The 21230-nt window shown below is 43.9% G+C and overlaps 1 protein-coding gene across 2 annotated transcripts in view; it reads right to left on the reverse strand.

Moving 5' to 3' along the window:
- Positions 1 to 10748: 10748 nt before the first annotated feature.
- HPF1 (histone PARylation factor 1) overlaps positions 10749 to 21230 on the reverse strand; it is a 38350-nt gene continuing 27868 nt past the window's right edge. For both annotated transcript variants that reach the window (XM_089684029.1, XM_089684028.1), the window contains exons 7-8: positions 15843 to 16015; positions 10749 to 10963 (exon numbers count right to left, since the gene is read on the reverse strand). In XM_089684029.1, coding sequence (XP_089540155.1) covers positions 10832 to 10963; positions 15843 to 16015 — 305 coding nt within the window. In that variant the 3' untranslated portion in view covers positions 10749 to 10831. The remainder of the gene's footprint in view (positions 10964 to 15842; positions 16016 to 21230) is intronic.

The following is a 21230-nucleotide window of genomic DNA, read 5'->3' on the forward strand; positions in this document are numbered from 1 at the left end:
CTTCATGTTAGCAGAGCTGGGTATGGAGCCCAACCCCCCCCCCCCCCCTTTCAGGACCTAACTCAATTTTAGTCCAGCTGCAGTCTGGGTGTTTCTCCTTTTTTTCCTCCTTTGCGCAGGAACGAGGTATCCTCCTCCACCTGGTTGGTCTAAAGGCCTGTCTGCCTGTCTCTCCATGCATGTGGCTTTAGGCTGGACTCAGTCCCTGGTGTACTGGCTAAATGACCCATAATCCAGAGAGCCCCACTGCTGGGCCGTGGGGCAGCTTTCATCATGGCTAAAAGCCTTGTCTGGGGTCAGCTTGGCCCATGTGAAGTGGGCAGCAGTGTCACCAGAGTCTCCCCTAGGCATGTGCACCTGAGAGTCAAATGGTGGAGGTTGGGTGAGTTAAATTTAAAAATGCTTTGTATCCAAATGAATGCTGTATTGCTCAGTATTGTTATACCTTGCTCCCTGCAGCCGCTGTGCATACCAGAGTAGTACTCTGCATAACAGGTGCACAAAGTAATACTTTGTGCACACATAGCATTAACCTGTTAGTTGCTTCTCATGTTTGCTTCACTATTGTGCCATTATGCCAACCCTCTCAAAAGACCAGCATTCCCAGAGAAGGTAGAGGAGTCACCTGTTGATGACTACTGCCAGCTATTGCCTGGTGGAGTATAGGACATCCTTTTATATTTGTTATGCTCTCCAGTTTCTCAGCCACAGAAAAAAAAGGTCTTTATGATGTCAACAATTCCCTTGGGTGGTTTGTGTACATTGCAAAATATTATTGTAATTTTGTTGCAGATTCCTACCTTTTTGTTGCTCTTCTGAACAAAACTTTGTCATCATATCCTGCTCTCTGGCAGGGCAAGGTTTGGTTCATTAACACCTGGTGACGCTCAGGGCTACAATCTCGGCCTCCCTCTAGCAATAGTTAACCAGTTAACCCTTTAGGGTTTGTTACTAAGCAAGTTATTTTCTACTGCATTAAAATGTTTTTTAGCTGCTTTGCTAAGCAGCAGTCAAAATCCTGGGAAAGGATGATCTATTCTGGCAATGAGCAGTCTCAGAACTTTCCCAAGCAAAACAGCCCTCTTCAGACTTCTCAAAAAAGAAGATGCAGATGAACATGATTATGAATCTTGCTTTGTTCAAGCAACCAGAGCTGAGGATGATGGCACCGAACAGCTTGTCTCATTCATTAAACAAATTGCCAATACACTCAAAAGGAGTGTTTCCACTCACCTTGTGAAGGGGATATATGTTCTAGCAATGACCACTCTCATAACCTTCCCAGGGAAAACAGCCTCTTCAAAGGGAATGATGCAGGTGAACATGACTGTATGAATCTTGCTTTGTTCATGCAACCATAGATGAGGATGGTGACACCTATCAGGTTGTCACATTCATTAAACAAGTGGCCAATCCACTTGAAAGGCGTTGTTTCCACTCACCCTGCAAGAGGGTTATATGTTCTGGCAATGAGCAAGCCTTCCCAGGCAAAGCAGCCCTCTTCAGACTCTATAAAGAGGAAGATGTGGATGAGCATGACTGTATCCTGCTGGTTCAAGCAGTCAAAGATAGAGATGACACCTAACAGGATGTCACATTCAATAAACACGTTGTCAATACTCTGAAGGAGTGGTTTCCACTCACCCTTTTAAAGGGTTATCTGCTATGGCAACGAGAAGCTGCCTAGCCTTCCCAAGTGAAACAGCCTTCTTCAGTTTTCAAAGAGGACAATGCGGATGGACATGACTGCATGAATACTGCGTTTTTCAAGAAACCAAGGATAAAGATGACACCTAACAGGTTGTCACATGAGGCCAATACACTCTAAATGAGTGTTTCCACTCACCCTGTGAAGGGGGTTATCTATTCCAGTGTTTTTCAACCTCTCAGTCAAGGGACACTTCAAAATATTCTATAAAGCAGCAACGTTCAAACACGTAGGACACTCGTTAGAGGTGATTTATTCTTCCAAAGCAAACACGCCTTTGCACGCTGGTACTGAATAATATTCAAATGTTTGTTTCACTCGAATGTGATCCTAGTGCTGACGAAGGGGGCAGGGGAGGGGCAAACAAGGATGCTATGTTGGCTCCTGAAGTCCTTATCAACTGATCATGTCATTGGTTGTTACGATGCTTTGCCTTTTGGCTAAGATCAAGTGTAGTATCTGTTCTTATCAGTGTCCAGTAGGGATGCTCCACCATCATTCTTCCTTTTAGGCGAAGATGGCTGGCCCTGCTGGTAAGATGGGGGCTCTAAAGGTTAGTACTGGCTGGAAGAGAAACAGAGGCGCCCACAGGCTGTTGGGGCCCAGGAGTAATTCCCCGGGAAAACTGGAGGGGCCCAGTTCCTCCTAATTTGAATGTGTCTACCTTGTTTGGCCAAGGGCCGGGTAGGCAGAGAGCCCATGGAGCAGTGCCCCCTGAAAGTGGTCACCTCAGGAGCGCTCTTAGTAACAAATGGAGGTGGGAACCCAAGTGTGAAAAGTGCACATGGTCACTGTTCCAAACACTTTTTCTGCACTGCACCTTTATACATTTATTTTTTCTACCCACTGTTTTGTCATCTTTCACTTTTGTATGGTTTTTTTCCCACTAGGTTGGAGAGTGTGGGTGCTCGAGCCTGCCCTTAAGTCTAGGGGGAGGATGTGTGGCGATTAGGTTCCTTCCTCCCCTGTACCTGAGGGGGTCTCTCTTTGGGAGGGCTCCCTGACCTAGTACTTTGTGGTTGGCTTTGGCTAGCCACAAGGAAAGTGGTCTGCCAGGCATTTTGGCTAGGTGGACAATATGGAAACTTTTGTTCCTGTCAGGAGCCTTGGGCCCTGGGGGGGGTCAGGGTAGAGATCCTACCCCTTCGGGAGGTGAACTAAAGCACACCCCTAAGTGCACTTTTATGTTTGTGTTTTGCACTTGCACATTTTTTTGTTCACTTATGGGTTTTTGTTTTTCGCACCTCCGCGGACTTAAAAAAAATTGGTTGTTAGGATACTGGTGGCCAGAAAGTTGTAATGGTGCATAATTAAAACCTGTGGCTTTGTTTTAACTAAAAGGCAGGCTTGATCCACACACTGGCCTGTATACAATTTGTCAACATGGCCAAGGCACCCCTGAGGCAACCTGGTTGAAAAGGCTGATCTATTCTATTAATGAGCAGTCTCCTAGCTCTTCAAACAATCCTCTTCAGACTCTTCCAATTAATTAGGTTTGTGGTCAAGACATTCTAAGAGCTCGTTCACACCATGGTGCAGAGATGTCAGTTTTTCTGCATACGTTCTGCAAGAGTACAACAAACTCAATTGTTCTCTATGTACCCTGTTCACACCACAACACTAGTATCATGTGCAGACTTTTTATGTGCAGGAATCTGCAACATGTATAAAACTCATTGAAGTGCCCATGAAAACTGATGTCTCTGCAAGTGAAATCTGCGCATCAGTTTCCATCAATTTTTCTGCACATATGGTGTGAAGGAGGCCTAAAGGAATTGCTGACTTTACCTGCTGCAAGGGCCTTCTATTCTGACAATGTCCAGTCTTTCTTTCAGAGCCACTAAAAACTGGTCTCAGAGCCTTCTCAAACCAATCAATCTTCTTCTGTACAAGATGACAACCTTTGTCCAGGTTTTTGATTCCTCCTTTTGTAAGGGTTGTGAAATGCATTTAAATAGAAGCAAAGCTGTGGAAGTACTTCATGCCTCCAGAGGATGGCTTGACTATTCCCTTATGGCAGTGTTTCTCAACTCCAGTCCTCATGGACCCCCAACAGGTCATGTTTTCAGGATTTCCATTATTTTGCACAGGTGATTTGATCAGTTTCACTGCCTTAGTAATTACTATAGCTGTTTCATCTGAGGGAAATCCTGAAAACATTACCTGTGGGGGGTCCATGAGGACTGGAGTTGAGAAACACAGCCTTATGGTGACTGAATCAAGTACTCATTCTACAAGATGATTAGAGCATGTTGTTAAAGTAGGATGTCAAAATATGAACCGGAAGGTGTCCAGGGTTTGAAATCACCCCTTTGGTTGTGTGTCCCTGATGGGATTGGCCAGATACATGACCTTACCATTAGAAGATGCTGTGGCTTTCAAGGACGTACTCAATCACTGCATTGTTGTTGATGTTAGAAGGTGAAGCATCAATAGCAGTCAGTTTGGCTTCCTGCCTCAAAATAAACATCTGTTGAGTTAAAGGAGACCGAAGTACAAGAGTTAGTTTCTACACTTGCTACAGAAAGGTTAGCTTCTGCATTTCTGGGTGGGAGTCCAGTAAAGACTGGTAAGCCAGTACATAAACCAAGTAGTCAATGAAGAGGTCCATGTCAGGATGCTTTCTGGTATTTTTGCAATTGTGCCACCCATCCATGTCTTATGGGCACTTTGTGGCTCTGCTTTTGAAATAGGTACAGCTTTGGTAACAGATGCATGGTCCCTCAAGGCAAGCATTTCAAGCTATATGTGGGAGAACTTTCATCCTTCATGTCTCATATTGAGCTACAGAAATTGCATTGCTCCAGCAGGTCAAGGTTGAACTCTCACCCTCTTTCAAGCTGGGTTTCTGGCCCAGTGGTAGTCAGAAGACCTTAGGTCAGAAGATCTGGATTACACCCTGTATGAAAAGTGAGCCTAAACTTATGTTTGAAGAAGAAGATCCATCTGGTGCTTGTCAGGAAAGGCAAATTATGGTTACATTTTCCATCATTCGCTCCTTCACACCACACAAATCACCAGGCCCAAAACCGGTTCCCAATTCTGTTTGGGTACCCAAAGCATACTTCAAAAAAATCAATAGCCTAATCTGCTCCTTCCTTTGGTCCTCCTCATCATCTTATATCGGTGTGAAGGCATTGCAAGAACTGTGAGGACAAGGGAGCCCACTTTGCCTGATTTCCAGAAATATCTCGCAGGCCAGATGGTGATTGCACACAGATGGCTACAGGATGACGATGGGGATTCCACCAGTGTTAAGAGGACTCGGTTTTGGGCACCTATGAGAGTCTCCAGCTTGCCCTCTATAGAGGGATTCCACTTTTCCCCTCACTGTCTCTATAAAAGCTATCAATTCCTGGGAGCTTAATTAACCACCTCCCACCCGCCATATAGTACAATGACAGGCGCAAGGTGGTTCTCTGGTTCTGGGAGGACGTCATATGATGTCATCCCATTCTAAGCGTGCAGCGAGGCGATCAGTGTTGCGCTGTGTCCCTTGGACACAGCAGATCAACGGAAAGAGCCGAAGATGTCGGCTCGGTCATGTGATCAGCTGTATCCAATCACAGCTGATCACATGTAAATAGGGAAATGCCGGTTAGCGGCATTTCTCTCCTCACGAGCTGTCACGCTGACAGCTCGAGAGGAGAGCAGAGCTGGTAGTCGGCGTCCCTCAGAGGGGACATGTGCACTGATCATTAGGGCACTGATGATCAGTGTGCCCTGATCATCAGTGTAGCCCCAGCAGTGCCACCTGTCAGTGTCCATCAGTGCCAGCTGTCAGTACCACATCAATGCCACATATCAGTGCCTACTAGTGCACATGAATGCCACATATCAGTGCCCATCTGGGCTGCCTTTGTGTCACCCATTAGTGCCAGTCAGTGCCACCTATCAGTGCCGCCTATCAGTGCCAGTCAATGCCGCTTAACAGTGCCATATATGAGTGCTGCCTTTCAGTGCCCATCAGTGATGCCTGTCAATGCCCAACAGTGCCACCTACCGGTGCCTCCTCATCAGTGCCACCTATCAGTGCCCATCATTGCAGCCTCATTAGCACACATCAGTGAGAGACAAATAACTTATTTACAAAATTTTATAACAAAAACTAGGAAAAAACTTTTTTTTTTCAAAATTTTCAGTGGTTTTTGGTTTAAGAAAAAATAAAAACCCAGTGGTGATTAAATACCACCAAAATAAAGCTGTCACAAAAAAAAGATAAAAATTTCATATGGTTACAGTGTCGCATGACTGCACAATTGTCAAAGTGTGACAGCGCTGAAAGCTGGAAAGTGGCCTGGGCAGGAAGGGGGTATAAGTGCTCTGTAGGCTAGTGCTTAAAAATGAATGCAGCCATCTGTGACAGTAGTTTCCCCCCCTCCTCCTCTGTGGATGATGAATTTCCTTTTGCAAAATTCTTTCCACTCCTGGACATGGTGTCGTGGGCTAGTCGAGGCATCAAAATGGGTGGGGGATATGGTTTAGGGGGGCAAAATGTTACCTCCTGAACCAGGCTCAGCTTTTGGCCATTGAATTTTTACTCCTCGACAACTCTTTGGTAAAGACTTTGTCAGGGGTTAATAAGGAATTGTTCCAAGTTACGCCACCTTCCGTAGCCCATTGCAGAGCTAAATGGAATACCAAAATCCCAGATCTCCAAGGGAAGGACCGGGACTTGTAGGATTACCAAAACAGGTGGTCTTTGCCAGGAATAATTTGATCTACTTCAAATTTCTCCATAGAATGTATCTCACCCCAGCTAGATTAGCAGGAATATATCCATCAAGCTCCGGTGAATGGTGGTGGTGTGTTTACTCTCCTGCTAATTTCAACCACATATTCTGGCAACGTTTAAAGCTTTTGGTTAGACGTAACTAACTGTACCTCAGAAGTCCTGACTATGCCAATCCTAATGACAGTGGTTGTATGCTTGCTTGGCTTTGTGGAAGGAGTGGTTCCGACTGATAAGCACAGAACCCTACTTAATATATTACTGTTTTATGCCCACAAGGCCATTACTTTACATTGGAAGAAATACAGCTCCAACGGTGTCTTTCCAGAAAGGCCTGGTAAATTCTATAATCCCCTATTATAAAGCCACATACCTGCCATACCATAAAAAAAAATTTAATGAAGTGATGCATCTCATTCTCAAATTAAATTCTTAAAACTGGGCCGTAAATCACCTTGAAACATAGTTAAAAAGCAGACAAGCTTGCCAAACCCATAATCAGGACCGACAGTCATCAGTGGGTAGCATTCACCTTTTGAGGCTCCCACAAGACTGACAATGATAGTGTCATAGGCAGTTTGCTCATTCAACATCGTACAAATCACAATGGCAGTATAATAACACTAAGTTGGGTTAGCAATGCCAAATATTTGAAAAAGAGAGCTACATGGGATGGGGGCCCAGCGCAGACATGGCGGGTGCTGGCAGGTGGAGTGAAGAGAGGAGAGTGGAAAAACGCCTGTGACCCAGGAAGTGACGTATGACGTCACTTCCAGGTCACCGCTGTCACTAGTCAGGGAGAAATGTATTGCAATGCGAACTTCATTGCAATATATCCAGTGGAGCCCAGAAGAGACACCCAAGCACATAACATCCCCCCAATAAAAAAAAAAAAAAAAAACAGTTCGAGGCCTCCATCCCTACATACACACACGTATAAACGATTGTGTCGGGGTCGCCTATGTATGAAAACATTGATTGCCCATACACATTACATATCGCCGCGCACGCCACAGTGAGAGCAATAATTTTAGCACAAAACCTCCATAAAACACTAAACTGATGACCTGTAGGGGCTTTTAAAGCATTGCCTATAAAAAAATATAAGGTACTGAAGTTTGTTGCCATTTCACAGGTGCACACAAATTTAAGATTTGACATGTTGGGTATCTATTTACGCGCTGCAACCTCATCTTTTATAGTCCCTTGTCATCGGGATAGAAAGATCTTGAAAAATTACTACACCACTTGATGTTAATAGACAAAACTAACATGCTGAGAAAGCGCTCTTTGCTTACCAGAAAATCCTTCCAATCTTGGCCTACATATCTGAGATCTGATCTCACAGCTCAGCTAGTTAAATGTGCTCCCATTGACTGACCAACACTGATCAGTTATTCAAGAATCACAAGTCTATGGGACCCCCCTGGTACAAGTTCATGGTTGCTGAAGCAACCACAAGCTTATAGCCTAAAGGGAATGCAGCAGACGCAAGGGTTACTGAACTGACCAGCTGCAAGCAGCTCTGTTCTGGCATAACCCTTACATTATTGATAGTAAATGGGGTAAGGCCCTATTCACACCTACACTATATATTGCCAAAATTATTGGGACACCCCTCCAAATCATTGAATTCAGGTGTTCCAGTTACCTCCATGGCCACAGGTGTATAAAATCAAGCACCTAGGCATGCAGACTGCTTCTGCAAACATTTGTGAAAGAATGGGTCGCTTGTAGCAGCTCAGTGAATTCAAACGTGGTACCGTGATAGGTTGCCACCTGTGCAACAAGTCCATCCATGAAATCTCCTTACTACTAAATATTTCACAGTCAACTGTTTGTGGTATTCTAGCAAAGCAGAAGCAACTGGGAACAGCAACTCAGCCACGAAGTGGTAGGCCACGTAAAATGACAGAGCGGGGTCAGCACATTCTGAAGCATACAGTGCGCAGAAGTCAATAGCTAAAATACCTACAAACTTTGTGTAGCCTTCAGATTAGCACAACAGTGCATACAGAGCTTCATGGAATGGATTTACATGGCCGAGCAGCTGCGTCCAAGCCTTATAGCACCAAGTGCAATGCAAAGCATTGGATTAAGTGGTGTAATGCACACTGCCACTGGACTCTAGAGCAGTAGAGACATGTTCTCTGGTGTGACAAATCATGCTTCTCTGTCTGGCAATCTTATGGACGTGTCTGGGTTTGGCGGTTGCCAGAACAGTACTTGCCTTACTGCATTGTGCCAAGTGTTACATTTGGTGGAGGGGGGATTGTGGTGTGGGTTGTTTTTCAGGGGTTGGGCTTGACCCCTTAGTTCCAGTGAAGGGAACTCTTAAAGTGTCAGTATACAAAGACATTTTGGACAATGTTATGCTCCCAACTTTGTGGGAACAATTTGTGGATGGCCCCTTCCTGTTCCAACATGACTGCGCACCAGTGCGCAAAGCAAGGTCCATAACAACATGGATGAGCGAGTTTGGGGTGGAAGAACTTGACTGGGCTGCAGAGTGTCCTGACCTCAACGTGATAGAACACCTTTAGGACTAATTAGAGCAGAGACTGCGAGCTAGGACTTCTTGTCTGACATCAGTGCCTGACTTCACAAATGCACTTCTGGAAGAATGGTCAAACATTCCCACAGACACACTCCTAAACCTTGTGGACAGCCTTCCCCAGAAGAGTTGAAGATGTTATAGTTGCAAAGGGTGGACAACTCAATATTGAACCCTAAGGACAAAGACTGGGATGTCATTAAAGTTCATGTGTGTGTAAAGGCAGGTGTCCCTATACTTTTGGAAATATAGTGTACTGGTGTTTCTCAAATTAGAATATGATCAAAAAGTTATTATCAGTAATAAAATTCAAAAAGTGAAACTCATTTTATATAGATTCATTACACACAGATTGATGTGTTTCAAGCATTTCTTTCTTTTAATTTTGATGATTATGGCTTACAGCTAGCGAAAAGCCTAATTTTAATAACGCAGAAAATTAGAATACATAAGACCAAAAAAAAAAAAAAAGATTATCGCAGAAATGTTGCCTTACTGAAAATTATGTCCATGTACAGTGAAATATGCACTCAATACTTGGTCAGGGCTCCTTTGGCATGAATTACTGCATCAATGCAGAGTGGCATGGAGGCAATCAGCCTGTGGTACTGTTGAGGTGTTATGGAAGCCCAGGTTGCTTTGATGGTGGCCTTCAGCTCATCTGCATTGTTGGGTCTAGTGTCTCATCTTGCTCTTGACAATACCCCGCAGATTCTCTATGGGGTTAAGGTTAGGTAAGTTTGCTGGCCCATCAAGCCCAATGATACCTTGATTATTAAACCAGGTACTGGTACTTTTGGCAGTGTAGAAAGGTGCAAAGTCCTGCTGGAAAATAAAGCAGCATCTTCATAAACCTGGTCAGCAGAGGGAAGCATGAAGTGCTCTAGAATGTCCTGGTATAGGGCTGCACTGACTTTAGACTTGGACTTTGGCTCCCCAAATCATCACTGACTGGAAACTTCACACTAGACATCATGCAACTTCTGTGCCTCTCCACTCTTCCTTCAGACTCTGGGACCGCAATTTCCAAATATACTGAATTTTGGGTTTTCACTAGCTGTAAGCCATAATCTTCAAAATTAAAATAAAGAAATGCTTGAAATATATCACGGTGTGTAATGAGCATGTGTGTTTGTGTGTCCCCACCCACACAGTTAATGTGCCTATTTGTAATGGGCCCCATCTACACAGCAAACAATGATCCTCAAAACACTCCTAGACAAACAGCAGTAAAGACCTGAGAGTTTGTACAGACAATAAGAGGTCATTATGAGTTACAAAGTACAAGTTACTTCGCAGAGTACAAACACTTTCATATTTCAGACTCCTAACTACTACACTCTAAGAACATTCCTCCTGAAGTTCTACTTTAAGGTAGGCTGTGTGTAGAAAAAACAAAACAAAAAAACATGTAATGGAACGGTTTCATTTTATGAAAGTGTGTGCTGAGGACTGTACAGCTGATACACTCCTGCTTGTGTGGTGAATATAGGGAAAGTAGACTCAGGTTTTGCTTAAGCATGCCCTATTTAGTACCTCTCACTCTTAGCACAATTTCAGTGTTAAAAAAAAAAAATTATATATATATTTATTTATTAACACTCTCTCTGAGCTCCAGGTGCTAGGTATGGGAACTGTTCATGATTATACTCCAGTGTTAACAAACCCTAGATTTTGCTAGATTAAATTCCTATTCTCCAATATGTTAAAGCATCTTACAACCAATCTAAATACAAAAATATAGATACAAGGCATTTATTACAAAACTAACTTTATAGAATAACACAGATTATTAATAACAGAAGCAAAACACATTAAACTGTGCCTTTAGTCCATATCATGCATCAAGCAGGTTAACATGCTCTTTCCTCCGATTTGCCAGGTGAGATTCAATTATTTCTGCAAATAGATCCCTCTTCAGGAGTTTGTAAGCCAGGGGTAAGAGTTGTCTGGCTACTTTATGAAAGTACTGTGAGGGGGGAAAAAAAAACAAAACAGCTGTTCAAACCCATTACTTCAGATTCATATTGTCCTATGCTGCAATGATAGCGTGCATTGTGTATACAAAGTTATCTCCAGGTTACCGAACTCCTTTCTTCTACACCAACCTTTTTCAACCAGGATACCCTGGCAAAATACCTAAAAATTGCTCACAAATTGTATACAGTCCAGAGGGTGGATGAAGCCTGCATTTTGGTTACACAAAGCCATGGGTTTTCATTGTGTACCATTACAACTTTCGAGCTGCTGGCATCCTAACAACCAATGACAACATCAGTTGATAAAGAGGACATCAGGCGCCTGCATAGCATCATTGTTTGCCCTTCCCCTGCCACTGTCCATCAGCAGTGGGGTTACATTAGCTAATGATGGAGAGAAACAGAGAGAGAGGAGCAAGCGAGTGGGAAGAAAATGTTAGAATACTACTCAATAACAGTGTGCAAATTTGTATTTGCTTTAGAAGAAAAATTCTCTCCAACGTTGGGTGTTCTATGTGTGTGGATGCCACTGTATTTTGTAAATCTACAAGTTTTGATTTTCCATTTTAGAATTGGGTGCCTTGAGATTGTGCAGAAGTTTAGAGTGTGAGTTGGCTGAATAAAGGTTGAGAAACTGTTCTACGCCAAGGCCACATTCACACAGCATTTTATTGCCAGTTGCAGCAAAAATCTAGCGTAATCCTGCAACCGAGTTCCCAGGCGGTTGCAGAAGCTCAGTCTGCGCAAAAACAACAGGCCATCAAGAGTCATGTGTAATCACACAGAGCGATTACTTGTTAAGGAGAGATAGTTGCCCTGGATGCAAGCAGGTTGTGTCCAGGAAAGCTCATCTGTCCCTATATTGAGGAACTACTACATCCAAAACTGGTGGACAGCTGTGGCTGCTGTGAGCCTGTCATAGCTTTGTACAAGCTGAACAACTGCAACTATCTGCATCCACCTGGGAAACGTTCCACAGGAATCTGATGGATTCTTGCTGCAGCCAGCAATAAAATGCAGTGAATGAGGTCCTACAGTGTCGTTTACAGCTAAGAGAGATCCCATAACATATTACCCATGTTGACCTTACATTGTTCATTTACCCCCGCAGTGTTAGCCTAATTTAAACAGTATCTTCAGAATCAGGTAGAATTAGATAGGGTTATATGCTGCCACCTTCAGGTCACTAGACAATGGTTAAAAAAAAAAGGCAGGACGTTCCCCCTTCAGTTTATTTGCTAGTGTCTGGGGTTGATGGTCACAGCTGTGTAGCTATCTTCTCAATGGTTTCATCCCGGATCAGTTGACTGGCTTCATCCAGATCCATTCCTATGACTTTTCTTCACTTTAGGGAATGGTACACAGACCCCACACGGAAAGATGAGTGAACAGCCTGTAATGTTGGTGAGCGGCACTGGATCCAGTGTTATAGAACCTTGTGCAATAATATATTGCCTAGTGATCCCCAGCTGGGGAACTAAGTCCCTGAAGGTCTTTTGTGCCACTGCCTGCCACTAAGGGTGAAGATTCAATCTCCTAGAGGTGCAGCAGCTGGACTATTAAATGCTCTGTGCTAGCCCTGCTGGTGACACTGCCAGTGACATCCTGTCCCCGTCCCTTCCTCAACAGGGAAAGGTAAACGGTGGTCACTTTTTTTTTCTATGGGTTTCTTTATTTGTTCTAGGGACCCTTTGCAGTAGTTTTATTTTTGGTTTAGTTTATTTTTATGAGCCTCCCTGGCCAGCTCACAGTAATAAGGGTGTGCTTATAAGTTGCAGAACTACAAGGCGTAGCGGGACAACGGTCACAGCAAAGCGCAGATCACTTTGGCACCCTCCTTAATGGACAGGTCTCAGCAACTCCTTCCTTGTAGGTACTGCGTTGAGGAACTACTGGTCACAGGAAGCATACCAGGGATGAAATGCACACACACACACTTCCTTTCCTTGTGCAGATGGTGGGGCACTGGCAATTAGAGTCAATCTCCTGGGGTAACCAGCACACTAGTGTGGTTTTGACACTCATGCCCTTTTGGCTGACTGGGACTGCTATGTTCAAAGAGGGTCTCAATACACGGTAGAAAGAAGGTGATGTAGGGGGTGAGGGACCCCAAATACCTTTGTCAGGCAAGAAGGAATCTTGATTTAGCCTCTTTGTGCACTATATACCTTGGGGTTCAGTGTCTTCCTTGCAGCTCTGACTCTCCACATATCAGGAACCTGAAAATTTTCCTTGTGCATTCATTTTCTGAGTGGACGCACTTATGAACTTCAAACAACAATTTTTTCATCTGGGACGTTTGTTCGTACACATACACAGGATTCTATGGCTGAAGTGTTGGTCAGTGGAGCCACACTACAAGAGGCATGTGGAATGTTTACCTTTTCAAGGGGAATTCCCCCCAGTAGGGAGATTTCCTAGCAGCGGTGGATAACAAGGTTGCTTATCTCCAGGTTTTTGCTGTTTGCGGTGGAGAATCACCAGTTTCAATGTAAGGCCCTCCCATTCGGCCTGTCCACACCTCCCAGGGTGTTCACCAAGGTCCCGGCTCTGGTTCTAGGGCTCCCACAGACCCAAGGTATTCCTATTATAGGGGAGCCGCACAACTTACTACTGAGGGAGCAATCCAGAAAAGCGTCTTGTTCTACGGACTCGGTTGCACTTCCTCAGGACACTGACAAATCCCTCAATTTGACTCTGCATGAAAGTTCTCGGAAAGATAGCCTCCTTCGAGGCAGTAACCTTTGCCTATTTTAATTCCAGGCCTCTACAGCTTAATGTTGAGGGCATGGGCAAGACAACACAGTTGTTGGGACTCTTTGATGTCTTTACATACCAGCAAGTTTCTGGCTCTGGACTGGTGGATATCCTTGTGAATGGAACAATCTCCTGGAAGGTTCTGATAAACACCAGTCTGTCAGGATGGGGTGGTAGTTCTGGACAGTCTTTCAGTCTAGGGAACTTGGTCACTGCAGGAGAGGTCAATGCCCATCAACATATTGGACCAGAGGGCGATTTGTCTTGTTCTACATTGGTTGGTAAAGCTGAAGGCTCTAGTCAGACCGTGGCATACATAAATCATCAAGGAGGCAGTTGGGCAGCTCAGGAAAAAGTGGGTCTCATCCGGTCTTGGGCAGAACTTCATGTTCCCACACTGTCCGCCATGCATATTCTAGGGGTGGAGAATTGTCAGGCAGATTTCCTCAGCTGTCAACAACCGGCTCCAGGTAGTGGGCTCTGCACCTGAAGCTGTTTGGGGAACTTGACGGTGGGGCATCTCTGATGTGGATCTTCTGGGATCTAGGTTCAGTGCAAAGCTGGATAGGTTCATGTCCAGGATAAAAGGATTCTCAAGTGTTTGCAGGGGATGCTCTGGTGACATCATGGGACCAGTTCTCCCAGATTTATGCCTTTCCCCCACTGCAACTTTTACCTCATCTGCTTTGTAGGTTTCCAAAGGAAGGACTTCTAGTAATTCTAGCAGTCTGGCTTGGCCCAGAAGAACGTGGTATTCCGACATCATCAGCAGTGGACGGTCCTTGAATCCTTCTAGACTGACATGACCTTCTGTTCCTCGGTCCAATCTTCCATCTTTTACAGTCGCTTGCTTTAAAGGCATGGCTGTTGTAGCCAGAGTCGTGAGAGACAGGAGAGTCTATTAATCATTCATGCCTATCCTTTGAAAGCTAGCAAGGCAACTTCAAGAAGATTTACAATAAGACATGGAAATCTTATACTCCTTTGTATGAGAACACATTTAGGCCTCTCTCTAATTTGGAGTGAATCTGAGATTGGCTGAGTACAAACAAGACGGCAGATTTCAGCCTTGGCAATATTTTTTTCAAAGGCTGATTACTTCACATTCCCTGGTGCATGCCCTTGTGCAGGGTGCCACACGTATTGCTCCACTGGTCAGGACTAATACCTTAACTCTGGGATCTTAACTTGGTACTCTCTGCATCATCTCCAGTTGAATCCATCTGGGATCTTCCTTTTAATGCAGGTGGTTATTTTTCTGGTTGCCATTACTTCGGCTTGTAGAATTGTCTACCCTTTCCTGTAAGGACCTGTTTCTGGTGCTCCACCGTGACAAGGTGGTTCTTCACCCTCAGCCGTCTGTCTTACCAAAGGTGTTTTTTATTTTTATTTTTTTAAATTTCCACTTCAATGAGGAATTTGTGCTGCCGTCTTTTGATCCTAAACCGCATACACCAGGGGACAAGGCTATCCACACTTTGGATGCGGTTCATGCCATTTCCATTTTTGGTGATGGCTCATTCTACCAGTAGTGCTGGTGCTTCCTGGGCTATTCGTTATCAATCTTTCGTAGCTCAAGTTTGTAAAGTTTTACCAGCTGGATGTTACAGCCACTGAGGACTCTACCTTTGGTCAAAGTGTATTGCAGGTGGCTACGAGAGGTTTTACTCTGTTCTGGGTTGTTTGGGACCTATTGCCTTGCTGTTGTGTTGCCCTCCCCTCATATTTAACGCTTTGGGACATCCTGGTTATAAGGGTTCTGAAGGCTCTGTGTCTTGTGATGTATAACAAATTAGGATTCCTGGTTTACCTGTAAAATCCTTTTCTTGGAGTAAACCATGGGATACAGTCCCTTTGTCTTGTGGTTTATAGCTTATTACAAAACTAAAGCCTTGTCCAACAAGGAAGGGGTATGCCTAGAAGGCAACTTCCTGCCTTTTGTGCCAGTGTCCAAACACCTGAAGGTGGCAGCACCTGTCATAAGGATTCTGACAATGCTTTGTGTCCCGTAATGTGCTTAAAGAAAAAGAATTTTACAGGTAAACGTAATATCTTAATTTTTCCATTAATATAATAAAATTCCATTGATCCAAGGCACAAACAACTACTCACATGTGATCCATAACAGAAGAGGTCAATCCCCAGCTCGTAACCCATACCGTAATCGCACTCATCATTTGCAAACTGAACAAAAGTGATCATTTCCTGAATAGGAGCAAAGGCTTTCATTCTCACATCATCAGTAGGCGCTTCCACAATGGCTTTGCAAATTTTCTTAAGATTTCCTAAAAGGAAAAAAAAAACAAACATTTAATATGTTACTTGCAAGTAGACACAAGGTTATACTGCAAGTTAACTATATTGTTTATTTAGAAGCATAGATGGCTTCAAAATAGTGTTTTTCTTTAACCGATACTTTAGTTAGTGTCTATAAAATTTCTTCTTACCTAAAGTTCTAGTGGATTTGACAAGACAATAATTACTGGCTTGCAGATGCAATGGGGGAAATATGTAGGTTAAAAACTGAAAGAAAAAAAAAAAAAAATTGTATACCAACCTTTCCAGAATTTTCCGTTCTGGTTACATCTACATGGCAGCACACAATGGGTTAATGCTCCTCCCCCATTGAAGATATCTATAAAACTTGCATCCATAACTCCCCTCAGTCATTCATGTAAATATTAGGGAACCATTAGCTAAACCCTAAATTGCCACAATACTTTCCTGTTGCAGACTTTGCCTTTTGGGCATAGAAGAGGTCTTGGCCATATACATGAAAAATGCATCTTTTTAACATTTGATAAATTGGAAGAGCAATAGGATCTCCCTAATACTTTTTTTTTTTTTTGGCACAACTTGTCACTCATATTAATTACAGTTTGGTGCAAGAGAGTTCTGGGAGTTAACCAACTTCAAGATCAAGTCACTTTTATGAAGCAAATCACCAACTAAATCTTTCTCTACAATTTACAAGGTCCTGCAACCAAACGTCCACAAGGGCCTGGAAACCTTACGCTCTAGATAGCAGAGATGCATCCCAGGGCTTGATACAGAGGACTAGAAGATGTATGGGACTACCCACCACTTCATCCAGTTTCTGCCATGGAAAGATGAATACAATTAAAATACTTTATAGGATCTATTTAACCCCACAGAGGTTGCACAAGATAAATCCCTTTGCCCCAGCACATGTTGGATATGTCTCCAAGACTCTGCGGGTTATTTTCATAGGTTCTGGGAATGCCCTGCCATACAATTATTCTGGTCTGATATAGCCCATTTTATTATAGAGCTGACCACAATCCAATCCCTTTAAATGTATCCACTTGTCTGTTGGAACCAATGGGTCCCACTCATGCAGTAAGGACAATTTTAGTTCTGTTCTATGCTAGGAAAACTATTGTAATAAACTGGAAGTAAGCCTTAGTGCTTACATTGGTCTAGTCAATGCAGCTCTTCCACTTTATGAGTCTAGCTGTTACCCCCCCAAAAAAAAAAACATTTACCAAAGTATAGGATGACTGGGTTACCTCCAAATAATGCATGGACCACTTTCACATATACCAATGTGATATAAAAGAATTATTGCATGCACCAGGAAAGGAAAATTGGAAAAATGTGAACAAAACATTTTCTGTTTTTCTGGCGCATCATAGCAGCACACAATGGAATATGATAAGCACACAAATAGGAGGGTGCTGCCAACACATAATTTATTTAATATTGGACAAACTGATGCTTCTTATGAATTTCACTATTGCAAGAGCTCCTGGATCAGTTCTGAAGTGGTTCATAAAATGTGCTTCATCATGAAGACCAGATGGAGCCTTGCAGATAGACTTAGCTGAGACCTTTGAGAGTGCTGTCTATGTTGTTGCCATTTCTCTTGCCAGGTGTGCCTTGATCTCCTTTGGTGCAGGAAGGGTTTTGATTTTGTAAGATTTGTTATTTAGCTTCACTAGCCAAGATGCTATGGTTCTTGTCAAGGCTGGCTGGCCTTTTCTGAATTTGAGAAGCATAAGGAAAAAAGAGCCTCAAAAGATCTGATTCCTGCAAATGCTGCAATGTATGATTTCAAGGTGTTTTCAACATCTAACATGAGGTTGGTCTGCTTCTCAGATGGGTTCAACGGTCCAAAATGGAGAAATGGCAGAGGGATCTTGGCGAATACCTAGACATAGCTGACTGGAATAAAATTTGGGTTAAAGCGGCAAGATGCTCGTTTAACATTAGCGCAAGAAAACAAAGTGCTTTCCCGTTAGCTGGTACATGACTCCCAAAGCACAGGGTAAAAGATGTGATGGGCAGCATGATGCACAAGAAACTCACTACAATACTTAACCATACACTACATTTTTTAAAATATGGTATCCATTGCTAGACTATAACAGCCATATGAACCTGGACCTATTCCCTTCTTTCACTTTAACCTCCCTAGCAGTCTGATTACCGTATTTTTCGCTCCATAAGACGCACTTTTTTCCCCCAAAAAAAGGGGGGAAAATGTCAGTGCGTCTTATGGAGCGAATATAAAGCGGCCGGTCCGGTATTTCTGCAGCCACCATGTCAGAATACCGGGCCGGCCGCTCAGCTGTTCTTTCCTGCAGGGCCTTACCTGTTCCCCGCTCCAGCGCTGCACAGTCTTCCCGCGCTGTCTTCTGTGACAGCCGGGTGCCCACTGCGCATGTGCTTTGTGAATGATCCGGTGTCTTCTGGGACACATGACAGGTCCCAGAAGGCGCTGGGCCATTCACAAAGCGCAGAGCTTCTCGCGCATGCGCAGTGGGCACCCGGCTGTCACAGAAGCCGGCCTGGGAAGAAGGAAGGAAGGACAACTCCGCGGAAGTGGGAGCGGGTACCTGTCAAATTCAGGTACCCGCTCCCCCTCCCTCCCCAAAGGTCAGCAGTCTCTGGTCATTCCCTGCACTGTGTCCGCAGTCTCTGGTCATTCCCTGCACTGTGTCCGCAGTCTCTGGTCATTCCCTGCACTGTGTCCGCAGTCTCTGGTCATTCCCTGCACTGTGTCCGCAGTCTCTGGTCATTCCCTGCACTGTGTCCGCAGTCTCTGGTCATTCCCTGCACTGTGTCCGCAGTCTCTGGTCATTCCCTGCACTGTGTCCGCAGTCTCTGGTCATTCCCTGCACTGTGTCCGCAGTCTCTGGTCATTCCCTGCACTGTGTCCGCAGTCTCTGGTCATTCCCTGCACTGTGTCCGCAGTCTCTGGTCATTCCCTGCACTGTGTCCGCAGTCTCTGGTCATCTCCTGCACTGTGTCCGCAGTCTCTGGTCATCTCCTGCACTGTGTCCGCAGTCTCTGGTCATCTCCTGCACTGTGTCCGCAGTCTCTGGTCATCTCCTGCACTGTGTCCGCAGTCTCTGGTCATCTCCTGCACTGTGTCCGCAGTCTCTGGTCATCTCCTGTACTGTGTCCGCAGTCTCTGGTCATCTCCTGTACTGTGTCCGCAGTCTCTGGTCATCTCCTGTACTGAGTCTGCAGTCCATTGGTTCAGAATATTTTTTTTTTCTTGTTTTTCCCCTCTAAAACCTAGGTGCGTCTTATGGAGCGAAAAATACGGTATGTCATTATTTCTGTGCTCAAAGCGGTACTTTTTTTGCATGGAAATATATAGTTTTATTATTGTATGCCTGTAATTCTTAGGAATAACTCACTGAAATCTGTCCGAACAAGAGTCTAGTAAAGATCCCAGGTATGAAAATTTGAAACACAAAATCATAATATAATAAAAAAATAATATAAATTTAATTCAATAATATAATCAAACCAAAAACACTGAAATTTGAAATAGAGCGCCAAGTTCGCACATCATTGAGCTTAGTTGCAAAATTGTTTTCAGTGTCTGATGACGAATTTCCCCACAAATCATTATCACTCAATTCTGCAAGTGGTTCTAATTTATTATCGCTGTTCTCTAGCTGGTCTAAAAGCGCTTTTGACCTAAAGGGATGCTTTTTGGACGCCATGGACTTTTCTCAGTTTCCAGGCAGAAAGAACAAAAAAAATGCAGGCAGGGCACAGGACAAAGCACTAGGGACAAAATGTATATGAAATGGTTTGATATAGTAATGGTATACTATGTGCTTTTAGTGCATTGAGTGAATGTCATTTCTAAAATGTGTGAATTTCCCGCTGGTTCCGTCCCCCGTACGTCCCGATGCTCGCAGGGAACGGAACCCGGAAGACAAATGCCGGCATCGGCCGGAGGAGATGGCGGGGACGTTGCAGGGGGGACATTGCGGAAGCAAAGGACAATGTAAGTGATCGAGGGAATCCCTGAGCAACGCTGCAGGGTAATCCCGAGTGTAGCTCGGGGTTACTGCTTTTGGTACTGAAACTTAACCTCAGGAATACCGTCCGGGAGGTCAAACTCTCTGTGGAAAAATAGGGTGGCCATGCACTTGACCAGACTCCACAGATCTTCCTGCCTTTAACCACTTGCCCTTTTGAGGATTCCCCCCCCCCTTCCTGACCAGGCTTTTTTTTTTTTTTTTAAGGCGCTGCATCACTTTAACTGACAATTGCGTGGTCATGCAATGCTGCGACCAAATGAAATGTACATCCTTTATTTTCCCAGGAATTGAGCTTTCTTTTGGTGGCATTTGATCGCCTGTGCATTTTTTATTTTTTGCGCTATAAAGGAAAAAAAAAAAAAAAGACAATTTTGAGAAAAAAACAATATTTTTGACTATTTGCGATTAAAACATGTCCAGTAAATTTTTTTTAAAAAAAATCAAATTTGTCATAAATTTAGGCCAAATTGTATTCTGCTATATGTCTTTGCTAAAAAAAAAAAAAGAAAAAAGACCAATATGTGTAAATTAATTGGTTTACATTACAGTTATAGTGTTTACAAATGGCGTTTTATATACTGGGATTTTTTATTTTTACCAGTAATGGCAGCAATCAGCGCCTTATAGCGGCACTGCATCGTACATTCTGACACTGGTTGGGGGGGGGGGGGAGCTGACTTGGTGTCACTGACATCCCCAGTGACACCAATACAATGATCAGTGCAAAAAAAAAGTACTGCCACTGTACTAATGGCACTGGGCAGGAAGGGGTTAACACGAGGGTCGATCAAAGGGTTAACTGTGAGCAGGGAGTGTTTTACTAGGGGTTAGTGTGTGTTTCACTGTAATCACACTGCTCTGGATGGCTGTGCTGTTCGATTAGTAAACAAAACAGTCCTCTAATTACCGTCCGGGAACCAGTGATTGACAGCCACAAATTGTAGGCTTTAAGCCTTCATTAAAGATGAAAATTACAGCTTCAGAAATGTCTAGACTTGAGAATTTTTGGAGCCCAATCTTCATACAATCAGGTTGAGCTATCAACACCACATTCAGCCTCTGCAGCAACTTCGAATTCAGGAGGATGAAGATGAAAGTTCTTGCAACATGATCTGCTGCGTGTTCCTCCCTTCTTATGAATGTATGACACCACTGTTCTGTTGTCCATCCTTATCTGAACTCCCTTGCAGCA

The sequence above is a fragment of the Staurois parvus genome, unplaced genomic scaffold (assembly GCF_062004578.1).
Source record: "Staurois parvus isolate SC_StPar_1 unplaced genomic scaffold, SC_StPar_1.0 ptg000334l, whole genome shotgun sequence".
Lineage (NCBI taxonomy): Eukaryota > Metazoa > Chordata > Amphibia > Anura > Ranidae > Staurois > Staurois parvus.